General features: G+C 43.6%; 1 protein-coding gene across 1 annotated transcript in view; it reads left to right on the top strand.

The window, feature by feature from the left end:
* ITGA8 (integrin subunit alpha 8) overlaps positions 1-17516 on the top strand; it is a 206155-nt gene that overhangs the window by 120226 nt on the left and 68413 nt on the right. The window contains exons 14-15 of the mRNA XM_081087480.1: positions 8666-8711; positions 13932-14039. Of these exons, the coding sequence (XP_080943606.1) occupies positions 8666-8711; positions 13932-14039 (154 nt within the window). The remainder of the gene's footprint in view (positions 1-8665; positions 8712-13931; positions 14040-17516) is intronic.

The following is a 17516-nucleotide window of genomic DNA, read 5'->3' on the forward strand; positions in this document are numbered from 1 at the left end:
TCAAAAAAAAAAAAAATAAGAATAGAGCTACCATGTGATCCAGCAATTCCTCTTCTGAAAATTTGAAAACACTTATTCATGGAGATATATATACCCCTATGTTCATTTCAGTATTAATCACAATAGCCAAGACATAGAAACAACCTAAGTGTCCTTCTATAGATGATTGGATAAAGAAGATGTGGTACAGGTATACAATGGAATACTACTCAGCCATAAAAATGATGAAATATTACTATGTGTGATAACTTGGGTGGATCTTGAGAGTATCAGGCTAAGTGAGATAAGTCAGAAGGAAAAGAATAAGAACCATATGATATCACTCATATGGGGGATATAAAACAGAAAGCAACAAACAAATAAAACAAACTCATTGACACAGATAACAGTATGGTAGATACCAGAAGGGAAAGGAGGGAGGATGAAGAGGGTGAAGGGTATCAAATACATCAAATACATGATTATGGAAGGGGACTGGACTTTAGGTAGTGAGCACACAACACAATATACAGATGATGTATTATAGAATTTTACACTTCAAACTTATATAATGTTATTAACCAATGTTGTCCCAATCAATTTAATTACGTTTTTAAAAAATTGTTCAAATTCATACTCATACAAGCAGAGCACATGAATTCTTGGTCCTTGGTTCTCTATCCAACAGTTCCTAGTACTAATCTTTGTATCTTTTCCAATTTGAAATGTCTAAAGTGGTAGCCACATGTTTTTTTTATTTGTATTTCTTATGACTAATAAGGTTGAAGATCTTTTGATATATTTATTGATCATAGCTATTTATTTTGTGACTTGACTATTTGTAATCTTTGCATTAGAATGCTTATCATTTTATTATTAATTTATGAGATTTTATTATGAACTAGAGGCCCAATGCATGAAATTCATTCAAGAGTAGGCCTTTCTCCCCCTGGCTGCCGGCAGGCACCCAGGACCCAGGCTTCTCTTACAGCCCTGGCTTTGTCTGGAAGGTCGAATGGTCTAATTAGCATATTACGCTTTTATTATTATACTAGGGGCCCGGTGCACGAAATTCGTGCACTGGGTGTGTGTGTGTGGGGGGAGTGTCCCTCAGCCCAGCCTGCCACCTCTCACATACTGGGAGCCCTCAGGCGTTGACCCCCATCACCCTCCAATCGCAGGATCGGCCCCTTGCCCAGGCCTGATGCCTCTGACAGAGGCGTCAGGCCTGGGCAGGGGACCCTAATTTCCCCCCATCACTAGTTCTGCCCCCAACCCAGGCCTGAGGCCTCTGGCCCAGGAATCATGCCTGGGCAGGGGACCCCCATCTCCCTCTGATCGCTTGCTCCACCCCCCGCCCAAGCCTGACACATCTGACCCAGGCTTCAGGCCTGGGCAAGGGGACCATCATATCCCCCCAATCCCCGGCTCCGCCCCCCGCCCAGGCCTGATGCCTCAGCCAGAGGAGTTGACCCTCATCACCCTCCGGTCACCAATCACCGGATCGGCCGCCCCTTGACCAGGCCTGAGGCCTCCGGCAGAGGTGTCAGGCCTGGGCAGGGGACCCCCAGCTCCCCGCGGTTGCAGGCTCCGCCCCTGCCCAGGCCTAACGCCTCTGGCCTAGGCGTCCGGCCCGGGCAGCGGGGACCTGCAGTGGCAGCGGGGGTCGCCACGATCGTGGGCTCCGCTTTAGGCCCAGGCAAGGGACCCCTAGCTCCTGAGACTGCCAGCTTCGACCGTGCCCAGCTCCCATCGCTGGCTCCACCCCTACTTCCTGCTATCACTGGCCAGGGCGGCAAAGGCGCCTGATTCTCTGATTATGGCTGGGGGGCAGGGCAAAGGCAGCCCCAGGGCCGCCTTTGCCCTGCCCCTCAGCTCTTAGCTTCCCCCCTGGGTTTCCGATCACTGTCAGTGGCAGGGGGCTTCTTCCTGCTTTCCCTTTCGCCTCCCTGCATTGTGCCTACATATGCAAATTAGCCGCCATCTTGTTGGCAGTTAATTTGCATATAGCCCTGATTAGCCAATGAAAAGGGTATCATCGTACGCCAATTACCATTTTTCTCTTTTATTAGTGTAGAAATTAAGGCTGATAATAATAATTAATGTTTATTTTTTACTAGATGCCAGACATTCTTATAAACATCCTATATAATAAAGAGGTAATATGCAAATTGACCATCTCTCCAACACACAGGATGGCTGCCCCCATGTGGTCATAAGATGGCTGCCACAAGATGGCCAGCAGGGGAGGGCAGTTGTGGGCAATCAGGCCTGCAGGGGAGGGCAGTTGGGAGGGACCCAGGCCTGCAGAGGAGGGCAATTGGGGAGGACCAGGCCTGCAAGGGAGGGCAGTTAGGGGTGACCAGGCCTGCAGGGGAGGGCAGTTGGGGGCAAACAGGCCAGCAGGGGAGCATTAAGGCATCGATCAGGCTGGCAGGGGAGTGGTTAGGGGGTGATCAGGTTGTCAGGCAGAAGCAGTTAGGGGCAATCAGGCTGGCAGGCAGGTGAGCTGTTGGGTGCCAGCAGTCCTGGTTTGTGAGATGGGTTCCAGTTTGGAGAGGGTGCAGGCTGGGCTGAGTGACAACCCCCCCCCCCAACCCTGCACGAATTTCGTGCACCAGGCCTCTAACCCTATATAATAAAAGACTAATATGCAAATTGACCGATCGGCAGAACGAACGGTCACTATAATGCGCACTGACCACCAGGGGTAAGGAGTGAGGGGTCCCGGACTGTGAGAGGGCACAGGTGGGGCTGAGAGACCCATCCCCAGTGAAAGAATTTTGTGCACCAGGCCCCTTAGTTAATAAATAATAATGCAAGAATAAACTGTTTCACATGCTTACAACTGTAAGCCTACTTTTGCCCACCCCCGTATATCTCAACAAGACGAGAGAGTAAGAAGGCCCATGACTGAAATGTAGGCACTCGGGGGACATGGTGATTTCCAGGAAACAACACTGGGTGATTCTTTAATACTGTCACTGCTCCACATGCTAGCTTCCCCTCCATCTGCTCTCCTTCTTCTAGGAAGTTTTTAGTCGCTCTTCCCTGTACCCTGCCTACAACCCAAACATCAGATTTATACTCAAAACAAGGCTGATGTTTTCAAATCGAACTTAAATTTTTCTTCATAGTTTAATGAAATCTGACTCTATACTCCAACTACCACTTGAAAAGCTCAACTCTTTTCTTCTTGCTCATTTAAAAATAACAATTTTGTAGAAATTAAATACAAAATGGAGGTATACATATCTTATGACCTCGCATTTTTAGGGTTATTATTTTTGCCAGATGATCCCGCATTCATGCTAATGTCCTCTTTTTGTGTCCTTAAAAGTACTCAGTTGTTCCATCAAAAGCCAAAAGGAAAATAAACTGTGTTTCTCAGGCTATGTGAGGTGCTAAAAAAGGACTTCAGTATTCTGAGAACAGTTTTTGATTAAGGGGGAAGAACCAATTTTAGTTGCCAGTTTTTTCTTCAAGAAAAAAAAAAATGGGTATCTTTGTTTAAAGAAAGGCACCATTTTGAATGTGTTTGTTTTCAGAATCTGCCTTCAAGAACTTTCTATAAGAAAGTAAACATTAGGTAATGGTATAAGGCCTGTTGTCTCAAAGTGAAGGAGAGAGTTTGCAGAGTTATGAACCTGAATATCAGCACCAACATTTCTTTGTTTTCTGACTGCCATTAAATTCCTGACCATGACAGAATTCTGCAAGATTAAAAGTAAATTGTGTGTAGGTGTTTGTGTGTATATGCCTATATGTCTTTATGCTTAAAGACAAATGGTTGATCATAAAAGTTGTATTACTTCATACTGAATTAAATTGGAGGGAAAGTATGTTTTGTGTCTACTATTCAGAAACAAGAAAATAAGAAAAGTTTGATATGAAAAGAAATTCCTTTCCCTTCCTCAATGTACATAGTTCAAATATTTCCTTTTCATTAATTTCTTTTTTATTATTCATAGTTAAAATATTTCTTTATTACATTAAAACTACATCCATGTAGCACAGTGAGTGTGTTTTGGACCCCTCTGCTGGTGTTAAAGATGGAAATAAAACAATTCATTTGAACCAAAAAAATGTGTGTTTATGCATGTATGCACACATATATGTGTGTATACATACAAGGTGGAGCAAAAGTAGGCTTATAGTTGTGAGTACAGGAAACACAATTTATTCTTGTATTATTACTTATTAATTATTTTATTGTTTTCCATATAAACAACAATAAGCCTACTTTGTCCCCACCCTGTGTATATACACAAATATAAATATACTAGAGGCCCGGTGCACAAAAATTTGTGCACTGGGGGGCTCTCTCAGCCCGGCCTATGCCCTCTTGCAGTCTGGGACCCCTCAGAAGATGTCCACCTGCTGGCTTAGGCCCGCTCCCTGGGGGATTAGGCCCAAGCTAGCAGTCAGACATCCCTCTGGCAGCCCGGCAGCCCTTGGGGGATGTCCACTTGCCAGCGGGGAGCAGGCCTAAGCTGCAGTCAGACATCCTTAGCACTGCTGAGGAAGCGGGAGAGGCTCCCACCACCACTGCTGTACTTGGCAGCCATCAGCCTGGCTTGTGGCTGAGCAGAGTTCTCCCTGTGGGAGCCCACTGACCACCAGGGGGCAGCTCCTGCATTGAGTGGCTGCCCCCTGGTGGTTAGTGTGTGTCATAGTGACCAGTCATTCCCAGTCTTTCTTCTGTTAGGGTCAGTTTGCATATTATCCTTTTATTATATAGGATAGAGGTCTGGTGCATGGGTGGGGGCTGGCTGGTTTGCCCTGAAGGGTGTCCCGGATCAGGGTGGGGGACCCGCTGGGGTGTCTGGCCAGCCTGGGTGAGGGGCTGATGGCTGTTTGCAGGCTGGTCAAGCCCCCCCGAGTAGGGACCCTCACTCCATGGAGGTTTGGACAGCCTGGGTGAGGGGCTGATGGCTGTTTTCAGGCTGGCCACACCCCCTTTAGGGTGGGGGGTCCCCACTGCGGAGCCTGGCCAGTCTGGATGAGGGGCTGAGGGCCGTCTTCAAGCTGGCCAACCCCCTCAGCGATGGAAGCTCCCAGCCACTCCTTTTCTTTCTTTTTTATTCTGGGATTTATTTACCTTCTATAATTGAAACTTGTAGCCTTGATAGGAGCTCAGAGCTGGCCAGGGCAGGTGGGAGGGAAGCCTCCTGCTCGCTCCAACTCCATGGGCACTGCTGGCTGAAAGCAGGTATCTGGGGTTTATTTATCTTCTATAATTGAAACTTTTTTGCTTTGAGTGGAGCTCAGAGCCCGCCATGGCAGCTGGGAAGTTTGGCTTCCTCCAACATTGGGGCAACCAAGCCTCCTGCTTGCTCCAGCTTCGTGGCTGCCGGCCGCCATCTTGGTTGGGTTAATTTGCATATAGTCACTCTGATTGGCTGGTGAGCGCGGCCTGAGGCATAGCAAAGGTACAGTCAATTTGCATGTTTGTCTTTTAATAGTGTAGATGTATATGGAACATATATATAGCACATTAAATACATATACTAGTATACAGAAACTACATAGTACTTATCAAAACAAATCACATATTTTGGAAGGACAAACTAGTTACGAACACAGATCAGCAGATCAATCCTGCTCCCCTAGGGAGACCTAGGAACTTTGAGGTTCTGAACATAAATGCTTCCAGCCTTTTCCAGCAGGCACAATACCAAGGTGGTGTCTCAAAAGACAAACATACTCTTGTGGTAGATAATTGTTTTCTTGGCCTGGGAATAACTGTGGTCACATTCTCATGAAGAAAATTGTGGCCTATTTTGCCAGTTATTTTATTTTTCCAGAGTAGGAAAATTCCCACCCTAAGGCACTGGAACTAATATTCCTAAAGAAAAAGGCCTCTTGCTCATGACCATTAGGAGGGTGTTTGTTAACTTCTCATCTATAATGACAATCTCATCATGATGCAGCCACTGTATTACTTTCTAGAATTTTCTAGAATCTGGAGTGTGAGTGTGTGTGTGTGTGTGTGTGTGTGTGTGTCTGTGTGTTTCTTGATACCTACAAGTGCACGTGCAAAAATCCAACAGAATTTAGCTATAGTTTACATTAGCCTGTCTTAATAACTGTCTTATTCCTTCATCTTTCTCATCTTTAGGATATTGTCTCATTACTACTTATCCCCGTATTTTATGGAAATTTATAATCCCCTGCTCTGAATTTGGCTCTGTAACTGGTATTATGGATGCAAAGATTATTTTATTTCAACCCATACCATTCTGTAAAGTATTTGTGATATGAAAGCCTGAAGAAATATTCCTGCCCTGGATGAGCTTGCAGTCCTGTTTTCTTTGCCATTTCCAGAGAGTCCGTTCTTATAATTCATGCTATTTATAAAACATCTAATCTTGGTATATAATTATTTGGGACCAAAAGTAAAGCACATAATTCCTCTTGATGAGTTTTCATAATGGAACTCTCCTGTCTGGTGTCATGTCAGCAGATACGTATCTGGCCAAGGGCCACCTGTGTTGCACTTGTATAAATATTGGAGCCCATGATCACACAGGAAGAACAGTTCAGGTTTCTTCAAGTCAGTAGCTCTTTTTTCTCTGACATAGTAAAAAGGCACTGATACACTGGAAGAAATAGATATAACAGAAATTTTTGAAAATGGTGCAATTCTGATATGATTTTTAAAAATTGTAGACTTAGAAACTTTGGCTCTGGCTTCAAAGATTTGAACCCTTGGAAAAGAATATTTTATTCCATGAGCTATAGTTGGGCAAGTTGTAGCCCTTTTCTTAATGTGTTCTTTAATCTCACAGATACAGAGATCCTTAGATCACCTTAATTTGACATATTTCAACATTAGCGCTCACATCTCTTAAAATATGGAGCTTTGGAATTCAGTCCTGGGCTATTACCTGAATCGGATTCTGTATTGATAAAACAAGAGACATTCTGACCATGGTTTTAACCCTGAAGATGTTCAAGTCCATTTAAACACACATACACACACACACACACACACACATTTTAAACAAGAATTAGTCTTAGATTGGCTTCTTCCAGAGTAGACTTTAAGACAAGGATTAGAAAAGAAGCAATTTGAGAAATACTGAAAAGAAAACATTGCTAAGGGAGTAGGGAAGAGAGATGTGGAAAGGAAGGATGTAATAAAAGATTATTATAAAAAGGTTGGCACTGTAGGCAAGTAGGGCTCTGTCTAGCTGGGGAAATCTGGGAGACATGCTCAGAAGTACATGCTCAGAGTCATCCCTCGTGAGGGGTAAAGAAGCAATGTCCCACTTCACTGGTGATACTATTTATCTCATAAGGTTGAGCCATTAGTTCCTAGTTACTTTCCAATTTCTATCCATCTTGGCACAGCAAGAGAAGCATCCAGAAGAGAATCATAGTTGCTTGAGTCTGACACCATTCTATGTCCCAGAAAAGTGAGTGTCGAGGGAATATGACCACAAATCATTTTCCTGTGCAAACTCCATCAATCCAATTTAATTCCTTGATTGCATTTCCATATGCAGTGGTCAAATATAGTACCCCCTCTTCTTTTTTTTTTTTCATTTTTACTTCTGTTCTAGAATAACCAATTATAGTTTCGACTACTGTAAGTTTTCTCCTGCAGCCACTATTTCTACCACATCCAGCATTCTCACCTCTACATTTAAACTTTATTCTGCATGTTTAGCCATTCTCATTTTTATTTTTGTTTAACTACATCTACCAAGAATAACCATTATAAATTAGAGTAAGAAAAACAGAGTTATGCCTGTATATTAGCCAATCGCTGAGATCACTGTGAGCATTGCCCCTCACATCGTCTAGGACTGCTGTACCCCAGCTCTACCGCTTCCAGAGTTGTGTGATCTTATAGGTGAGCCTCCTTAAGCTCCAATGTACACATCGGCAAAGTTGTGCTAATGATAGAGTCTTCCTAACTTCTTGCTCGGAATCAGTTAAGGTAAATATTTTGGAAAAATTTCTAGCCTATAGTAGGTGTTCAATATGTGTTATTATCATTGTTGTCATTATTTGAGATCATTATAATGCTATGCTAATTATTATATATACTACTGATCACTTTGCCAAAAGTATATATTTATAAAGAGCAAATGGTTGTGTCAAGATGACAGTCAAAATGTCCCACTTCATTGGTAATACCACTTGCCTCATAGAGTTGTTGCTGGTAGGGGAATAATAAAACAATATACCGGGTGTCCCCCAAAATGTAACAGCTGATAGCTAAATTTTGAAAATGAAATGTATTTTAATAAGCACTGCCTTTATAGCTATTCAAAGTGTGTCTATACACTTTTTAGGAACACCCTACTTAAAAGCCTAGTACGCAGTAGACGCTATACCCATGCTTCCCCCCTTTGCTTTCCTTAAGGATATGTGCCTTAAGTCTGGAGGTAGTGTTATGATGAGTTTCTTAAGCATTTTTAGAAAGCTGGCCTTCTTGAGTTCAGAAGGATTTGAAATCTACTGGCTCATGTGTCATATTGAACAGTTACAGTGAATTTCTAATGTCCTTTCTAAAATGTGATGAGGAAGGCCAGCTTTCTAGAATTTGCTGTGCTTATTTCTGTGACTCTCATCTTACAACTGGCATTTCAGGATGCTCTGCATGCTATTTATGATGATAAGCTTAGATTAATTGTTTCTATAAAATTTGTGCATGTGTTTTTGTCTTTTTTAGATTTAATTGTGGGTGCATTCGGAACAGGAAAAGTAGCTGTTTATAGGTATGTGGTTGGCGGTATGCAAATGTTTTTTTAAATGGAGATATAATTGACATGCAACATTATCTTAGCTTCAGGTGTACATAATGATTTAATATTTGTATATATTGTGAGATGATTGCCATAATAAGTCTAGTTACCATTTATCATCACACATAGTAACAAATTTATTTTGCTTGTGATGAGAATTGCTAACATCTACCCTCTTAGCAACTTTCAAATATACATACAGTATTATTAACTAAAGTCACTGTACATTGCAAGTCTTATTTAATCTTATAAATGGAAGTCTGTGCTTTTAACCACCTTTACCCATTTTGCCCCTGCCCCACACAACCCCTGCTACCTCTGGCAGCCATCTATCTGTTCTCTGTATCTATGTTCATTTTCTTTTTGTATGTTTTTTATGGATTCCACATGTAAATGAGGTCATATGGTATTTTTCTCTGAATTTTTTTTACTTACCATAATGCATTCAAGGTCCTTCCATATTGTTGCAATGGCTGAATAATATTTTATTGTGTATATACTCCACATTTTCTTTTTCCATCCATTAATGGATGTGCTTTTCTAATTGTTTCAAATGCACTTCCTTTTTGTTATTGGTTTTGTCTTAGAGAGTATTTCCCAACTATTTATTTTGGAAAACATTTAGATGCTCTATTTAAAATTTGGAGACATTTTTGCTCTCATTTTTTCCCTTCATTTATCCCTCTATCTTTTTATTCTCATACCTCATGACCAGACTTCCAGCCCCTACTAACATAATGTTAATATATGAGTCCTGGCTGGTATTGCTCAGTTGGTTGGAGCATTGCACCATATGTCAAAAGATGGCAGGTTTGATTCCTTGTCAGGGCGCATGCCTGGGCTGTGGGTTCAATCACCATCGGAGTGCACAGTGGGGGCAACCAATCGATGTTTCTATCTCACATCGATGTTTGATGTTTCTTCTTCTCTCTCTCAAATCAGTGGAAACCTATCCTCAGATGAGGATTTAAGAAAAATAAAAAGAAGATATGAATCTTAGTAAAACTTATAAAGTGAAACATTTTTTGTTGTTACTGTATTTACATGCTTCCCTTGGCTTTATAAATGCATTAAAATGTGCTGATAGAGAAGGAATGTGTGGTGGGAGAATGTAACCATGTCCTCTATAGAAAAGTGAGGACACTAAATTAGGGAATAGAAAATAACAAGAATTCGTAGCCTCCAATAGCAAGTATTGAACATCAGTTCAAATGTGACAGATCGGTCAGCTTCAAAAACCTGGCCATTCCCACACACTCACAATTTGTAATATTGGCCAAGTTCTCATCTTTCTGAGCCTCTCATTTTTCATCCATAAAATGGGGATAACAATATTTACTTTATAAGTCTATTTTTGTCAAAAAAGCATTAAGTGGGAATCTGCATGCAAAGTACAAGAATAGTAACTGGTAGACAAGTGCTCAACATTTTTAGATTATTTTTCTTCTTAAAAATAAAAAGTATATGGGGATGGAGGACAACAGGCCAGGATATCAAAGGCAGAGAGCTGCTCCAGGTGTCCTAGGCATATACTGCTAACCTCGCTCAATTCCTAGGGAGACCCTAAGGTTAGGTTTCCTCAGCAGGCAAGATGTTCTTCACCAGCCCCAGCACGCAGGGCCAGTTTATGCCAGTCACTCTCCACTCAGGTTACAGACAATCAGATGAGTGAACTGCTCAAAGCACCAGAGGATGAGGCTGTGTTTGTTGTGGCCACGAGGATGCACTCAACAGAGCTTATGGAGAGAGACTGACTGGCCGCAGGCGCTATGCTCCAAATCCACCACCACACTGGCCAAGGTCAGGTGTTCTCCCAGCCAATCCCTGGGCGCAGCAGGGATAGAAACGCAGGCGCGTCCCCGAGAGCCCTGGCGCTTCTCTAACCGCAGCTTTGGCTTCCTGTGCTCTGGCTGGAACTCCTTACTTTATACCCTTTCTTCCCTTGCTCCTTCACAGGGATCAGCCGCATCGCAGTCTGGCCACTGGCTCCCAGCCTCCTCCACTCTCACCCATTTTTTTCTCATAATGTTTGCTTCCTAAATGTCTTGCATGTCTAATCCTGTTTTATTACCTACTTTTCCAAGAACTGGAGCTAACAACACAGTATAAAAGACACCCCTGGCTGGTGTTTCTCAGTGGTTAAAGCGTCAGCTCACACACCAAAGGGCCATGGGTTAAATTCCCAGTCAAGGGCACATATCTGTGTTTCAGGTTCACTCCCTGACCTCTGGTTGGAGTGTGTGTGGGAGGCAACCAGGCAATGTGAATCTCTCACATTGATGTTTCTCTCTCTCCCCCTCCATTCCTCTCTTGCTTCCACTCTCTCTGAAAAGCAATGGAAAAAAAAATATCCTCATGTGAAGATTAACAAAAAACAAAACAAACAAAAAAAAGACCAAAAAATATATTGAAAGCACAATTATATAACAGACTACAAATAAATAAGATAACAGAGTTTCGGAAAATTCCCAGTGGACCCATCATTGTAATCCTGAAATTGTTTAAAGTAGTGTTCTAAACAATACTCTGCCCAAGGCGCAGCCTCCGACCTGTAAGAGAAAAACCATGTGATGCAGCAGCATTTCATGTTGTCATCTGAAGACTTGGAACCAAGGTTTAAAAATTGTCCTGTCCCCTTTCCCTGTGACTTACATTCTCATCTGGTTATGACTTTAATTGAGTTTATATTAGTCCCTCTCCTCGAACTTGGCTGCACAGTAGAATCACCTGGAAGGTTTTTTAACCTTCTAGTGCAGCAGTTCTCAACCTGTGGGTCGCAGCCCCTTTGGGGGTCGAACGACCCTTTCACAGGGGTTGCCTAAGACCATCGGAAAACACATATATAATTACATATTGTTTTGTGATTAATCACTATGCTTTAATTATGTTCAATTTGTAACAATGAAATTGGGGGTCACCACAACATGAGGAACTGTATTAAAGGGTCGCGGCATTAGGAAGGTTGAGAACCACTGACCTAGTGCCTGATCCTGACCCAGTGACCCTAGTGATTTGCCTGTGTGTGTGGGGGGGTGGGGGGGTGGGGGGGAAGGATATTACCTGTTTTAAAGCTCCTGGATGCTTATATTATACTAGAGGCCCAGTGCACAAAAATTTGTACACTCGGAGGGGAGGGGGGGTCCCTCAGCCCAGCCTGTGCCCTCTCGCAGTCTGGGACCCCTCAGGAGATAACGACCTGCTGGCTTAGGCCTGCTCCCGGGTGGCAGAGGGCAGGCCCAATCCCTAGGTGCAGCCCCTGGTCGGGCTCAGAGCAGGGCTGATTGGGGAGTTGGGGCACTGTCCCCTGTCATGCACAGAGCAGGGCGGATCAGGAGGTTGCGATGCCACCCTCAGTCACGCTCAGGGTAGGGCCAATTGGGGGGTTGGGGCACTGCCCCCTGTCACATTCAAGGCAGGGTCAATGGGGAGGTTGCGGCACCACCCCCTGTCACGCACAGAGCAGGGCTGATCAGGGGGTTGGGGTGCTGCCCCCTGTCACTCACAGAGCAGGGCCCATCAGGGGGGTTGGGGCTCCATACCCTGTCACGCACAGAGCAGGGCCCATCAAGGGGTTGGGGAGCTCCCCCCTGTCATGCACAGAGCAGGGCCGATCAGGGGGTTGAGGAGATCCCCGCTGTCACTCACAGAGTAGGGCCAATAGGGGAGTTGGGGCACCGCCCCCTGTCACACACAGAGCAGGGCAGATCAGGGGGTTGGGGCACCGCACCCTGTCACACTCAGGGCAGGGCTGATGGGGAGGTTATGGCTCTACCCTGGCACACACAGAGCAGGGCCCGTGGGGGGCAGTTGGGGCGTCGCCCTCTATCACCCACAGAGCAGGGCCGATCAGGGGGTTGGGGCGCCGCACCCTGTCACACACAGAGCCGCAGAGCAATCAGGGGTTTGGGGAGCTCCCCCCTATCAGGCACAGAGCAGGGCTGATCAGGGGGTTGGGTGCCTTCCCCTGTCATGAACAGAGCAGGGTGGATAGGAAGGTTCTGGCCCCGCCCCCTGTCACACACAGAGCTGCAGGGCGATCAGGGGGTTTGGGCACTGCTCCCTGTCACACTGATCCTGGTGCTGGGAGGCCTCTCGGCTCCGCTGATCCCGGTGCTGGGAGACATATTACCCTTTTACTATATAGGATAGAGGCCTGGTGCATGGGTGGGGGCCGGCTGGTTTGCCCTGAAGGGTGTCTTGGATCAGGGTGGGGGTCCCCACTGGGGTGCCTGGCCAGCCTGGATGAGGGGATGTTGGCTATATGCAGCTGGTCACACCCCCTTCAGGGGGGGGTCTCCACTGGGGTGCCTGGCCAGTCTGGGTGAGGGGATGAGGGCTGTTTTCAGGCTGGCGGGTGACTGAAGCTCCCAACCACTCTTTTTTTTCTTTTTTTTTTATTCTGGGCCAGCTTTAGCTCTGAGGCTTGGCTCCAGCTCTTAGGCCTCTGCTGCTGAAAGCAGGTATCTGGTTTGTTTGGGTTCTATAATCGAAACACTGTATCAACTCCAGCTCTGAGATCCTGGCGGGCTGAAAGCAGGTTTCTGGAGTTTGTTTAGCTTCTATATTTGTAACAATGTTTCAAACTGCAAGCTCAGAGGTCAGCAAGGCAGGTGGGGAACGTTGGTTTCCTCCATCACTGAAGCAAGCAAGCCTCATGTTAGCTTCAAGCTGCCTGGCTGCCGGCCACCATCTGGCTGGCAGTTAATTTGCATATCGCCCTGATTAGCCAATGGGAAGGGTAGCAGACGTTTGGCTAATTACCATGTTTCTCTTTTATTAGATAGGATTATTAGATAGGATAGTCAGGAGAACCACTGCTATGTATGAAGTTAAATCTGTAAAGCATTGCTAGAAAATTTGATGAAACTAAAAAATAATCAAACAGTAAGGTGGATATAGATATAGTGACAGGTCCCAGAGCAGTATTTCATAACAACCTTGCCAGAATGCTAGGCACCCACTCCATAAACAAAGCAGGTGTGGAAGGTGGTTTTCCTTGCTGGGGCAGGACATCCTTTATTTGTGTCCGCCAGCTCCCAGATGTCATCAGTTGAGTCTGGTGCCCACCTGCTGAAGCAGTGAGGAAAATTCTTGACACAAAGGGGGGGATGTTGGCGGTGGCCTCTAGAAGTGGGGTGGGCTTCTGCTGATGGCTCCCGGAGCTCATTTACATCCTGTGTTTTCTTTCTGCAGAGCGAGACCAGTGGTGACGGTGGATGCCCAGCTTCTGCTGCACCCGGTGATAATCAACCTGGAAAATAAAACTTGCCAGATTCCAGAGTTTATGACTTCTGTGGCCTGGTGAGTTAGTCCATTCAAATCACGCGGGGATTTTGTGAAGGAATTAAATTGGATTGATGGATTCTGTGGAGGTGCAGCTTCTGGGTCTGTCCATCTGGGCAGGCCTGAGACTCTTCATTTCTTTAAAACAAAACTCCAAGAGGTGCTGATGCTGCAGGTCTGTGCGCCAAATAGGAGTAGCGAGCATAAGTCTTTAAAACAAAAGTCAAGATCTATGACATGATCCTGATCCTTTGCTGTCAACTTATCACCTGAAGGAGACTTCTCCAGCCTACAGGCTCAGGTGAGATGAGAAGTACAGGTTTGAACTGTGCAGGTCCACCTATATGCAGACTTGTTTTAAATAAATACAGTTGGCCTTTTATACTTGCAGGTTTAACATCTTCAGATTCAACTAACCACGGATGACGCATCCCCAACCACAGATTCCCAGCTATGGATCTAAAACAGTTTCCGTAAGTGGTTAGTTGACTCTGCAGATGTGAAGGGCCAACTATAGAGTCAAAAGTTATACTGCATGGGGGTGAGCAACCCTAATCCCCACCTTATTCCAAGGCCAACAGTATAAAAACATTTGTGAGTGATCCTAATGAAACAAATCTTGGAGAACTCTTTCAGATTCTTGGCATTTTAAAAGAAACATTAACCAAACTGAAAAGATAATAAAATATCTTGACTTTTACATTTGCGTATGGTATAGATACCACTTTTCAGACATATATAACGTCCTTTTTTTCTTCAGAGGCCAAGCGTGGGTTAAATTACTTGGTTTCCTGTGCTCAAAACATATGTCGGCTTTCTAATTTAGCCTGTACCGTTAGACAGAAGGTAAACATAAACATAGTGATTTTTGTGTCCTAAACTATATTTTTTTGTGGCCAAGATCTCATCATCAGGAATAGCAGGAAAATTGTGGTTCCTTTTCCTGGGCCATATAGAGTATGGCTTATCCAAGTTCTGAAAGTGCTGTTTTTGAATCTTGCCAGTTATCCAGTTATCCAAAGGGACTACAAAATGGAACTTGATGGTCACACAGCCGGAGAAAATGACACTTTTTAAAAAATATATTTTTTATTGATTTTTTACAGAGAGGAAGGGAGAGGAATAGAGATTTAGAAACATCGATGAGAGAGAAACATCGATCAGCTGCCTCCTGCACACTCCCCAGTGGGGATGTGCCCGCAACCAAGGTACATGCCCTTGACTGGAAGCGAACCTGGGACCTTTCAGTCCGCAGGCCGACGCTCTATCCACTGAGCCAAACCAATCACGCCTGCCAATTTGTTTTTAATATGCAGGTCCTCGAGGGTCAAGGTTTGTCCTACTGGGCAATGCCAGCAAGGTACATCCTCTGAAAAATCAACCAACACTTGGTGTGCTTGAGATTTGCCCTCATTTTCCAGAGATGTGGTTTAACTCAGTATGTTAGGTTCCTGAGACTGTCAGAATGCAGTCTTGACCCAAAGAAGTTACAGTATTTTCAGCCAATTTCAGCATGCTGCTGATGGCCTTTGGGTAGGAATTCATTCTGAAGTCAAAGCCTTTGAGGGTGGAGGGTGGGGGTGAGGAGGACCCTGAAGAATTCTTTGTAAAACATCCTTCACTGGGAGCTCCCCATACTTAGAGGCCTGTCCTCTCCTTAACCAGCTTTAGAAAGTAGCTGGGAAATGCCCAGAGCACATTTTAAAAGGGTTTCAAACCATAAAACATAATGAAAACCTGATCTGAGAAAATATGTGAAGGAACTTGGACAAGCTATGCTCTATATGGCCCAGGCACAGGAACCATAATTCTCCTGCTAGTCCTTACCCTGGAATGATTAAATGAGCATGCAATGAGCTGTGCCAGCTACACAGGCATGAGTATTAGGAATTCAGTATTTCCCCTAATAGTCCTGTGTGTTCACATTCACAGCTGAATGGACTGTATAGGCTGAATTTTTAAGCATATCTGTGTGGCACACTCTGATATAAAGCATTGTTTCAAATGAGATAATTTTTCTAAGGGTTTTTAATATTTTTATAAAATGTAAGTAGTTTTAACAGATGAGATCTGTTTGGTTTTATGGAAAGAGTATTACTTTGTAACAAGAAAATATCTTTTCATGAACCATTTTCCTGATTGCATTAAATTATTATTTAGATAAAATGCAATTTGTTATGTGGGCAAATATAAAATATATGCCGTTATAATTGTTTATTTTATTCTATTGTATATGTTTTCTGAAAGATGTTTCATTTTCATATTTAAAACGTTGAATGGTGGCTCAGAGCATGAAAATTTGAAAAGTTAATAACTGATTCAATCTAGAATGTGTTTCTCTGATACCTTTTAAGTTTGTTCTAAGAATTTAGCTCAGTCTTTCTAAAATTGTTGAAAAACATTTGTTGATTTTCTTTTCTGTAATTTTGGTCTGTATTTAATATAACCTTGTATCGCACATTTGAAACTATTAAGTAAACTTAAATTCAGAAATAGTTCTTCACTTCCATTGATGTGAATTTCTGTGTCTTTCAAACAGCTATGTAGTTTTATAAAGTATCCGCTGCTACTAGAATTTCTAAATTATAAATAAAAACATAAAATCAGCTCAATCAATCTTAATTGTTAACAAATCAGAAAAATTAAAACTATTTAGTAAAAATGTTACATATTATAAATTTAAAAGTTTATAACTATCCACTTTTCAAATCTGAAAAGAACTTTAAATATGCCTAACTTTATGTAAAATCTTATGTTTGCTATCAATGAAATAGGATTGAATTGGTTAAACTGAAAAATGAATTGCTACTTAAATCCTGTTCCACATTTATCTTATTCTTCCTCCATTATTCATGGCTGTTGGCACTGTTGTATCACAGAAGCATTATTCCAACCATTACTGCATGTTTAGGACTAGTGTTAGAGGATTTGTAGTGGATCATCCTACCTCTGATATATCAGAAACACTATAGACAGTTTCATTTTGAATTTATGTGATGAGAGTGCTAAGTTGATTTTTTTTTTTGTTCCTATCAGGCCTATTCAAGCTATAACGTACCATGTTGACTATGACCATAAATCCTAGTTTGAAATTTTAACTCAGTTAATAATCCTATATAATAAAAGGCTAATATGCAAATTGACTGAACAGTGGAACGACTGGTCACTATGATGCACACTGACCATCAGGGGGCAGATGCTTAATACAGGAGCTGCCCCCGGGTGGTCACTGCACTCCCACAGGGGGAGTACTGCTTAGCCAGAAGCCAGGCCCGCAGCTGGCAAGTGCAGGGCGGTGGCGGGAGCCTCTCCCGCCTCCACAACAGTGCTAAGGATGTGCATTAGGGAGCTGACCTAAGACAGCAGTTGGACATCCCCCAAGGGCTCCCGGACTGCTAGAGGGCACAGATCAGGCTGAGGGACACCTCCCAAGTGCACAAATTTTGTGCATTGGGTCTCTAGTTAATAATAGTTTGCAGCTTTCTTTGATAACCA

The sequence above is a fragment of the Myotis nattereri genome (assembly GCF_964212035.1).
Source record: "Myotis nattereri genome assembly, chromosome: 1".
Classification (NCBI taxonomy): domain Eukaryota; kingdom Metazoa; phylum Chordata; class Mammalia; order Chiroptera; family Vespertilionidae; genus Myotis; species Myotis nattereri.